Raw genomic sequence first — 11,289 nt, forward strand, 5'->3', positions numbered from 1 at the left:
TACCAATAAAAATTACATTAAACAATAATGGAGAAACTTTTTTGAATTTATTCATCAAAAAATATTTTTATAAGCGAATATGTGTTTTATTAAGTATTTTATTACTATTGCTGGGAAATTTGTGAAATTTTATTAAATCCTAAAAACATAATAATCTTTTAAAAAATTGTTCTTCATGACGGCCTCAAACCAATTTTTTTCATTATTCTCAAATTTCTAACATTGTGGAGGAAGAGAGACGAAGAAAGTGTGGAAGGTTCAAGATTTTAATTTGATTATATTTACTGACGAATGAGTACATTGATGATGCCAGCATTTCACTTTGAGTTGTCTTAGAAAATTGACTTGGCCACTGATCTTTAGTTTCTTACACAAAGCCATGTAAACACAAGAGAAAATTCACAAACAAACACGAGCCTTGTGCATTAAATCACCATTATCTTTCTTTCCTGCCAATTAATAACTTAATAGGAGGAAACGATTTTGACCATAAAGTCTTGTTCATGAAATTCAATTAAAAAGTTAATTACTGTTTGTTAATAAAAAGAATGCGAACTCTAATTATGTTCAAATCTCTCACACACGAATTATAAAAATTGAACACAATCACCGATTTTTGCCCATAAAATATTGGTATATATTGTATCATATTTTCAACATTAATTCGCAACAATTAATCCTAAGTTTCTTGGCTATTACGGTCTAAAAAGCATGATATATAGAAAATATGTTAGGCATATTTGCCAATATATATATATATATATATATATATATATATATATATATATAGAGAGGGAGAGAGAGAGAGAGAGAGAAGATATAACAGTAACGCTAACTGTTTTAAAAAAGGTCAATGTAAAGTTTACCTCGAAAAAACCATGGAAAGGATTGCTAGGCAAAGACAAATCCAACGTGGGAAAACGCAACCATGGGCATCACATTGGATGTTGGACGAATCAGACAAAGGCAAAGCCAAAACGGAATAGCATAATTATTACAACACCCACAACGGAAAATCGAAACATACAAAACGATGAAGCAGACAAGATAGGCAGCGGAAGTTAAACATTTTTCCTTTTTCGGCTAACGTTAATTCGGGCAAGCCCTGCTAATGCTCTGAGACACAGTGGTCCAGAGTTACCGCAACCTGGGAATTTAATTTGAGTTGGAATATTGGACCCGTCAACTTCGGGGGCATGTCCAAAATATTCAAAAAGGAAATGCCCGAATGGGCCACATTCGACCCAAACTATGCGTACAAAGCCCATTTTGAGTGAACTTCTTTAACGGATTGTTCTGAAGGAAGTTTAATTCATTTTTCCAAATTAATTTTTGGTTATATTATTTATTAAAATGAAGTAAGTTCCATTTTTTGTAATGTAAAAATATGAAAATATCAATTACCTTAACAATTAAAAAAATTTATAAATCTGTTATTTATTATCTCCACATTATATGTAATCATGTGAGTTTTATGTCTAAGTGAACGTTGATTTTCACGCTATTTGTTTGTGGAAGAAAATAATACTATTGTTCTTTTAGAATTATTTTGAAAAAATAATAGTCACTCTTCGTGATAAAACCCTCCACCTATTCTCCAGTGCACTCTTTCTTTGCATGAAAGGGAACGCAATAATAGCGTGGGGTCATGGGATTCATCACCTTATTTACTGTAACGAACAACCGACCGATTCAGATGAGCTCTATTAATGTCTGAAAATCAATCTCACTGAAAACATGAACAATAATTAGCCTCATTGAAATGTGGTGATCGTACATGACATGAAAGACACACATCACAAACATGAGCCTTGGCAGAAAAAAACATCTTTCATGATGAGGAACATGGAGAATTCTAAATAGTAATTCATATAGTTATACATTTTACAAGTGTATAGTGCTTCATATATCACATTGCACGTGAAAGAACACAAAATTACAATTCAAAACATTGGTAATACTTACGGCAAACATGCAATCCATCTTACCATTGTGAACTTGGAAAAGCAACCTAATCATTAGGCTTAGACCATGATATTATTTTCCAAGCCTAATTTTGAGGCCCATGAAATCTTAACTTACCGGCCCTTTACATTTTCTTCCTTTCTTCCTTCCCTCCCTCTCTCCCTCCCTTATATAACCATGGCTACTCATATGGGTATTTAATTTAATACGACACCGTTGAAAGTTGAATCGAAGACTACCAAACCAAACGGCTTCAATTATCACATATGTAGTTATCTATCTTAGCTTTGAGCTACACATGCAAATTTGGACATTTGGTTGTAAATTGGGAGCCCAAATTGTTATCATTTTCACTTATCATCACCTAATGTGAAAATATCTTGAGCTTCTCTTTGTGTTTAGCGTTAACGGTCAATTTCGAGAGATGGATGGAAATGGGTAAGGCCAACAATTTTGGGTGGTGGTCGGTTGTCACACCCACTCCTAATTTTTACCTACCAAGACACACAGGTGGAACCTTTAACTTTGCTTCATGAGATAGTTCCCTTCTCTCAAGGTAATTTAAAAGGGAAGAACCCACGGAAAAGCAAATCAACCATCTGAGTGACAATGAACTCCCTATTCAAATGACAGCACAAATCATTAATATACATCAAGTATTGCCCATCAACAACTACACACAAATAATAATAATAATAATACAAATAAAAAATAGATAAATAAATAAATAAAGAGTGTCTATTTTGACTTTTGTTTGAACCAAAAGCTAGCTGCTTTTATGGAAAAAACTAATCAAGAAGTAAAGAAAGAAATATTGGCCACTTAACAGATGAAGAACTTGATTGACACATTGTTGTTAGCTTCTAACTTTGTTCGCCATTAAGCAAAGCAGTTACTTCAGCTGTCTTGTGCCACACATGCATATGTGAGTATGGGACATGGAGAATAGAATCCTATATATTTCCTTTCAATATATACTTCTATAAAAATTGTTTAATAAGTAACAGTTAACAATTATTTCAGAAATTATAAATGTTGGCCATAGATTAATTAAGTATTTAAAACTTTTAGAATATTGGGTTCATTTCAATTTCGCAATAACAAAACTCTTACTAATAAAAAAGATTGTCATATTATAAATATAAAAATCGTTATAAAAATAGTTTAAGAAAACAAAGTAGAAGATAAGGTACTCAGAAACATTACTGGCTAAAACCAAGTCTTTTCATAGTTTTCCTTAGGTCATAGGCATTGTAAATTAAGAAAAATCTTGAATTCCCATGCATTGTGAACCCATACATAAAGCAAATGAATCTACCCTTGTAGTATTATTATTGTTATTATTATCTTTCTGGCTTTTCAGCAACAAAAACATGTTTCAATTGGGCCACGTCAAGAAAAGCTATGGAAAACATAGGATCCATTGAGAGGGTCACCTCATAAAAAAAAGACAATAGCGCGCTTCGAGCAATTGCAGTCACCGGATTAGGTAGAAGTTTTGATCCCTTAAGCCACTGTGGGATTAATTAACTAGTAATTCCAAGAGGCTAATCACAAAGTTTAACCAATGAAAAGTAAAGAAATGAGCAAATTGATCTTGAGAAAACCAATTCAGAATTTAGACAAGAAAGGGTCAAAGTTCAAAACTTCAAGTAACGTAACCTTAAGAAGAAAACATCCTAAAAAAAACTTAAAAGCAATATGATCAAAATATACACAAACTATTTGATCACATCTTCGTTATTCATATATATATATATTCTGTATAAGCCTCTTTATATTTTTGTATATATTAAGCACATGAAATACCGACAGTGGAGGCTGCGGTGAACCTTTCGGATGCAGTTCTCTTAACAACCAACGAGTTAATCTCTGGCGAAAGCCCTCCAAAATCAATCTCCGGAACCTCGGGGATCGTTGTCAGTGCACCCGTCTTGTCGTAGACCACGTAGTACTCCTCGTGCGATCTTTGTTTCAGCCAGAAGACGGAAGAACTTGAACTCTGTTTGAACTTGAACATGGATTTGAAGAGTTTCTGAATCGAGCGAGAGAACTTTGAAAGCTGCTTCTTGGGAACTACCGGAGGAGGAAGAGTAGACTGTGGGGGAGGGGGAGCTCGGGTATCGACCAAATGAGGCATGGACATGGTTCTCGAATGGATTGCTGAGTCCAGTTGACGCTTGAAAGAGTTGAGTTCAAACGAGTCATAAAGAGTGCTACCACAGTCCCATACAAGATGCTTGCCTTCTTGGGTCTTCTGTATTTTCTGTTTGGCTTTCTGGGCTTGGCTTTGCTTCACTTCTTGAGGTTTTTCCTCTTCCTTTTTGGTGTCTTGGGTTTGCTTCTGCTTTTGTGCTTGGGATTTCTCCATAGTTTTTGGTAGATATGCCGGGCAAAAACCAAAAAGGTAAGAGAGAAAAAGAAAGGTTTCTATATAAGTGTACAGATTGGACAGAAAAAGGGGGTAAAAAAAAAAAACAAAAGCCTTCTTTGCTTGATTTTCTACTGGTTGGTGCAATCAAACGCGTTAGTTATGACCCAAAAAACCAGAGTACGTTACTGCGTTCACGGTCTTTTCATATGGGCCATTAAATATGGGAGAGAGCTTTCCGTATGGTGAAGACTGCATTTATTGAAGGATGGTTGGAGTCTTGGAGAGAGATTTTTCCAAACTTATTTAATTTCTATCTAATCTCATTGCACAGTAAATTAATTAAAACTTACCATAATTTTCAGATTAATTTAGCATCTTTGAAACTTTGAACACTCCTTAATCATACATTCTTTGTCTGATAATTAAATTTTTCTCAGCTTCTCATTCTAATGATATGACCAAAAACAGTTATATGTATGTCATAACAACGTGCTGTTAAATTTCACAGGAAGCTGACATTATCTTCCATCAATTGTGTCTTTTAATGGGTTTAGCCGTTTCGTACAAAATAATATTTTTTTGTTTTATTTTTAATACTTTTATTTTTTTTAATATTACAAATTAATTTTTAAACTAAATAATTTGATTATGATCCTCTTCCTATGCTGTGGGTCGCTCAATATTGTTCTTTCTAATTATATGGTTTTATCCAATCATTTGCGGTCCATTAAATCTAATTTATGTATTAATATTTAATAACTCCTTTATAAAAATCTTTAAATTTAACTTAAAGTACCCAAAATAACACATATTGAAATGTTTTCTCAAATTTTCAATATTTTTCAATCCTCAGAAAAGAATATGGTTTCACATCCAATTCAAGGGCACTAAAAAAATGTGGAACTTATTGTTAATGACACTTCCCCCTCCATCCTCATATCTTAGTCTCCTTTGACCCTACGTACACGGATTGAACAGTTGTTAACTTGTTATCTCTGTTCAATATTCTTTCTTTTTAATTTTTGTCAAGGACATCATTGAAATATTGTGTCCTAGCGATTGGTGTGAATAATACAACTGCTGACATCTATTATATATATATATATATATAGACAACCCATCAGCCGTGGTCCTCACCTCACTAATCAAAGCATTTGGCTTTTTGTTTAGCTTAATTATAATTATAAAATTATTTTTCTGTTGTTTATTGCTGGCAAGAGGATCTCGGATAAGTTGTCAAGAATAAAAGAACACAGCTTCAAAACAAAAGCTTCCTATGTATATGAGAAGAAATCGGGATTCAACACAGGTTCCAGGTTTCTGGAATCGTACCTTGGTTTTTGACTTTTCTACTTTTTCCTTTACCAGGTGTGCAGTTAAAAGGAAAAAGCATACATGGCTACAATCTATGCAACGTCACATTAATCTGCTTTTCTGTCACATCAATCATGCATTTATTACTACTTTAATGGCACTAAATTTAAAATCAATACATTTACAGAATGGAAGAAACTTCCACATCAAGTAAACTTGGTGCTGCTGTCATCTGCCCATCATCATCCAAAATACCCCAAAGATGATATTGCAGATGCAGAAGCAAATGTCCCTTTAATGAAGAAGGTTTCAGTTTGGTAGAAGAATGTAATTACGAGCCTAAGGGAAGCATTTCATTTTAAACACTGTCTTTTCCAATAATGCCTTCTGTTTTCTACACGCTTTAGTTTTGTTTTTCTTATATAGTATATTGAGTACTTGACCCACCCCAAGCATAAGCTCAAGGGGAAATGATGGTGATAATGTTAAAAGATTTTAATAAGGCTTATAGTTAAGAAGGCAAAGAGAAATGGGCTTCCAAGAGGGCACAACGTTGCAGAGATGAGGACAATATTAAAACTGATAATAAAAGATTTTTATAATATAAGAATACAATCTTGTATGATTGACAAGCACAGCAGAGCTTATGATGTGAACAAAACGTCGGTATTTTTAATGTTCACAACTATTAAAACGTGTACAGCAAATCCCATGATTGTGGGAATTAGGAAAATCGTGATCCATGATTTGTGAGCTTTGGAATTTGACCACAAACCTAATAATGGTGTGTGGTTGGTGTTTGGTGAGAGAGGTAAGTTGGAAGATGAAAATGGATGAGCAAGAGAGAGAGAAATTGCATTGTAATTGTATTTAAGAAAAGAGAGGAATGTTGGAAGAAATTAAAGATGGTAATCCAAGATTACCATTCTTACACTGTTGAATAGCAAATTCAATTACTATTTTCTCCTGCAGTGTGCCAACTCCAGTTCTGATCTGATTCAGAACAGGAGCATAAGCTTGAAATGTCTTTATTTGGATACGTATGAGGAAGTCGAGGGCGAGGGGATTCAAACGTTAGACCTTAAATTTTAACGAGAGATAACAACCACTAGGCCCCAACTACAAACCGTCTCAACTCAAATGCTCATTGACAATTATTGTACACTTCAGCCGGGCCAAAAGGGCTTCATCATCCATTCGCTCCAGAGTTTCAGAGCAGACCTGTTTAGTGGTTTACGCATATGCTTAATCGACCACATCACTGCTAAAGAGCTTGAACTTGTTGGCATCAAGAACCAACTTCCTGACAGAAGAGAACGATCCCATGATTCCAGTACCAGTGAAGGCAACCATGATGAACAGATTGATCCAGTAGGTAAGGGATGATCTTGGGGGCTTGTAGGTCATGTTGTAGAGAAGCATAGGGAGGACGAAATCTAGGGGGATAAAGCCAATGGCGCCTACCACACCATTGATGTCACCAAAGAAAGGAAGCATTGCTGCCATGAACCCACAGAATATCACGTACAGAGTCCGGAGAACTAGCCTGGGAATAAGGTTCCTTTTGGAAAACACCCCTTGTTTTATATCAGCTGATTGCTTTTCCATGATCTCATATGCAACTTGAGAATAAACCTGTGTTATATTGGATAAACATTACCTCAAAGAAACCTAAAATAAGGTTTTGCAAATAAAAAAAGAATCAACAATAATTCTTCATTGCAAAAATATTTTCCTGATTTTGAAGATGGTAATGGAGAACAGAATTCAAGTTCTCCACTCTCTATTGTTTGAGAACAAGAGCACACCAGGCCAATGGCAAATAGCTGTAGGAGAATAAATACAACTGCAAGGCCAAGAACTACTGTTGGGGCCAAGGATGGCCCATCATCTGGCATTAGACTCTTCAATATGTTTGAATTAGATTTGTTTCCAAAAACCCAGTATCCAGAAACCGCAGCTGCGTAGAAAGTAACAAATATTACACTGTAGCACATCATGAGTCCTTTTACCATCTTCCCAGTAGCAGGTGGAGCCAGAGTTGCCTGTATCAAAGACAATGTTGAAATAAAAACCAAGAGGCAATGATAGTTCAAATTTGCTGTTTAATGGTTGTGATAAAAATTAGAAATCAAACAAATTATATTTCAACACTTCAGGACTTCAGCTGCATGAGCACAACTAATCAGTAAGTGTCAAGTTAATCTGTAATCTAGTTTATTCCAACTATCATAAGCAATGAATATCCAGCAAGCATCTTTATGAAAGATAGCTCAGAATCATACAACAAAGCAAACTTCCTATCAAACATGGAGATTCATGTAAGAGTTGAAATTTACTTGTATTTCAGGAAGAATCCCATTGCCAAAAATGGCAGCTAATATGGAGATAGAAGTGAAGGCGCTAAACACTCTTGATGAATTTGAAGGTTCCAATGAATAGTCCCTATGAGGGGCATTTTTAGAGAGACCTGCGGGACTAATAGAAGTTGTTTAAATCCGAAAATGGTGCCACAGAAATATCTGTATATTGTCAAGAGATGGAAGAAACTTCCGTCCACAATTCCACACAGAAAATCATGTTAAGCTTCAAAAAACATGAAATTCAACTATAATCTTCAAGGAGCTTAATTAAAAGATCTAAGCAGTAACTAAAATTTATTTATGGGAAAGTTGAAGCATCAAAAACAGGCTTGTCTCACCAGGCTAGCGATTAAAATTTGCTATGTGTGTCCTCGGTTACTAAGGAGCCCAATAAGTCAAAATTCAAATGCCTTCTTTAGCAAAGTAGCAAGTTGTATCCTTCCTGCTCCATAGCTGGGTTCAGTATTATAGTCTATTCAACAAACAAGGCCACTTTGGGCCTAGCATTGAATCACTGACATGTCATTGTGGCATTTCAAGTCACAACCTTGTCTGCAGTCTGGGCCAAGTATTCAATGATAGTCCTGGGAGGAATAGTCATGATCTAGTGATAAAACTGTTTATAATTCCATCTGATTTTCTAGAATGATCAATTCTTTCTTCGAGGCGGTCATGACCATTATGAGTGCACTGCCTTACATTTTATTCAATCTTCTCCTGAATTTACAGTAACAGATTATGGAAAAATTGAAAGGCGGCTCAATGATTTCTGTACCTGCATGGATACAAGCACCAACCACAAGGAATGTGTAGCCCAAGCTGAGAAGCAGAGAAGCTAAATTGAGGTGCCTGAGGGAATGGAAGGTTGGGAGCTGAGAGAGAATTATCATCACCACAGTCACCATTGCTATAAACTCATACAGCTTCAGGGATCCACTAGGAGAAAGGTTTGAATACATGATCTTCCAACAAAAAAATGACAAAAGATAAAGAGAAATAATCAGTGTTGAGTATAACACATTGGTATCCAGATTCAACTTCTTCTATCTAAAACATTATGATGCCCCTGCAGGAAAATATCAACAAGAACCATCCTTAAGTAGGCCGACTTTATGTAATGACATCCCAAACAGCCAGTGACCCTTAACAGTAGCAGCTTTTTATTCCAAAGTTTTCTCCTGAGTCTCCCTAACTAAGCAGTAATGATTAGATTTATCTCTAAGTTTATTTTTAAGGAAAGATTTATCTCTAATTTAATTAACTATAAATCGGACTGCTTAATAAATTGGGGTCACATATATCATGGTGTAAGGTAGGTCGGTCCTTTTCTTCTTTTTTTGGATGTATGATATTTTCATTAACCAGAAAAGTTATGCAGAAAAACCTGCTATTACTGTACAAAGAGAGTTGTCCAGACAAACAAAGGCCACAACAACTACGAGTTTACCCCTTTAACTTCATCCTTCCTCATTAAAAGGAAAACTTTTTTCTTTTGCCTTTTCCTTTTCGCTTCACATCATTTAAGGAAATCTATAATGCAGGTAATTATGCTTATTGATGAAGACTTATTTTGTGGCCTATACATAGCAAAAAGTCACCTACAACAAAGCACAACGAGCTACCGACCTTACTAGGAGACGTGAAATAAATGACAGAAGGACTGATTTGAACAAGAAATTAATGGTATCTCTATCATTGTGATTGAAATACAGACAGATGGGTCCCTATCATAGCCATCAAGCTTGAAAAAAATGCAAAGCCTGTTTACATTGCAGAAAGAACTTGTGTACTAGGAGTAGTTTTTGAACAGACCAAATTTGTCGGTGTCCATGACTAGCTTTAGATTGCCTCAGAAGCAATTGCAATAAATACCTACAAGCCACAAATTCAGAAGTAACGCAGTTAGATTTGCGGATGATACCTGAAGGCATTGCCCTGAAAGCAAAATTGCTCCTATTCCAACCCCAGTGTTGATGACTGTCTGAATAAATATCACGAAGTAAAACATCCATCCTGACCCTGCAAGACAAAAACAAGAGGCACAAAAAGCTTTAGCATCTAGACTCCAACATGGTTGATTTTTATGAATGCCAGTATTCTTTCAACAAATTCGAAGAACATCATCATCATGCTTTGGCTTTGCACAAATGGGTTCTCCACCATTTTTGCAAAGGGTGCTATTTCCGCACAAAAAATGATTGCCCTCTATCACTAATCATGCCGAAACTCATTCTGTTGTTGACTTTGGAGTACCACTGTTTATCATGCTAAGCATAACCATGCACTCAAATTCAAAAGTTTCCCATATTAGACAAACGTTTCACATTTTAAATGGAAAGCTCTTGTTCTTTTTTAAACAAAGTTGACTGGTTTTTTCCATTTTAATTGTTTATATTATACATAGCATAGGATAATCATCAATGTCATTCATTTCATAACAATTATTTATGATTTGTTTAACATGAGTTACGATTAAATAAGTTTACATAATTTCCTACATATTCATCAACTTCCCTATTTCTTCACCACAACCATCCTTGAATGTTGTAACATTTGCTTAAATGAATAATTGAAATTTGTATGATTAATTATAAGAATGAATGTTTTATTTGTTTATATATTTGATACAAGGTTAATTTATAAACTCTAAATGTTATCTTTAAGTTAATGTCATCATTTTATTAATATATAAATTTTTAAAAAAATTCATAAATTTAAAATTTTAAAACTTTTTAGTTTTACAAATTTATGAAATTATACACCGTCATTATTAAGTAATAATTTATAACCGCTATACACGCATCAACTGTAAACCTAATATTTTATAACGGGAAGTCGTTTTCCTCACGTTAAATCAAAGACAATGACTCCATGCCCACAAGAGAAATAATATACTGTATTTGTTAATTAATTATTCACTAACGCCACGTGTAACGTTATTATGCCAACCCGGAAGTCAACCCTCTTTGCAAGTTCCAAAACCCGAAAACGGCTCAAATGGGTTAGTGATTCAATCTCTTACGCTTTCCGATAAGAACTCTTCTTTACAGACTTGAAGTGTGAAGAGAAAAGTGAACAAATGCGGCAATAACAAGAAGACGGGGATGTGAAAGATGGTGATGATGTTGTTTACCTAAAACATCGGCGGCGAGCTCGCGGAAGCGTATGTGGCGGCGACCAGCTTTTTCGCAGTGTTCGAGCACCTTGGACATGAGATAGTAAGAGTAGAAGGTGACGCATCCCATCACCGTTAAACAGAAGAAGCCTAGGATC

At 35.0% G+C, this 11,289-nt stretch overlaps 2 protein-coding genes across 2 annotated transcripts in view; both read right to left on the minus strand.

Annotated features, from left to right (window-relative positions):
- Positions 1-3,540: 3,540 nt before the first annotated feature.
- Positions 3,541-4,532, minus strand: LOC110419654 (Serine/Threonine-kinase). The gene has a single exon (XM_021432753.2). The coding sequence runs from the start codon at positions 4,334-4,336 to the stop codon at positions 3,758-3,760; it is 579 nt and encodes a 192-aa protein (XP_021288428.1). The 5' UTR covers positions 4,337-4,532; the 3' UTR covers positions 3,541-3,757.
- A 1,694-nt stretch (positions 4,533-6,226) lies between these two features.
- The window catches only part of LOC110416671 (putative GABA transporter 2), a 6,213-nt gene continuing 1,150 nt past the window's right edge, over positions 6,227-11,289 (minus strand). The window contains exons 3-8 of the mRNA XM_021428715.2: positions 11,150-11,289; positions 9,938-10,035; positions 8,792-8,978; positions 7,993-8,123; positions 7,462-7,698; positions 6,227-7,288 (exon numbers count right to left, since the gene is read on the minus strand). The exon at positions 11,150-11,289 is cut by the window's right edge and continues 91 nt beyond it. Coding sequence (XP_021284390.1) covers positions 6,899-7,288; positions 7,462-7,698; positions 7,993-8,123; positions 8,792-8,978; positions 9,938-10,035; positions 11,150-11,289 — 1,183 coding nt within the window. The 3' untranslated portion in view covers positions 6,227-6,898. The remainder of the gene's footprint in view (positions 7,289-7,461; positions 7,699-7,992; positions 8,124-8,791; positions 8,979-9,937; positions 10,036-11,149) is intronic.

The sequence above is a fragment of the Theobroma umbraticum genome, unplaced genomic scaffold, assembly GCF_002168275.2.
Source record: "Theobroma umbraticum cultivar Fairchild unplaced genomic scaffold, ASM216827v3 scaffold_30.0, whole genome shotgun sequence".
NCBI lineage: Eukaryota > Viridiplantae > Streptophyta > Magnoliopsida > Malvales > Malvaceae > Theobroma > Theobroma umbraticum.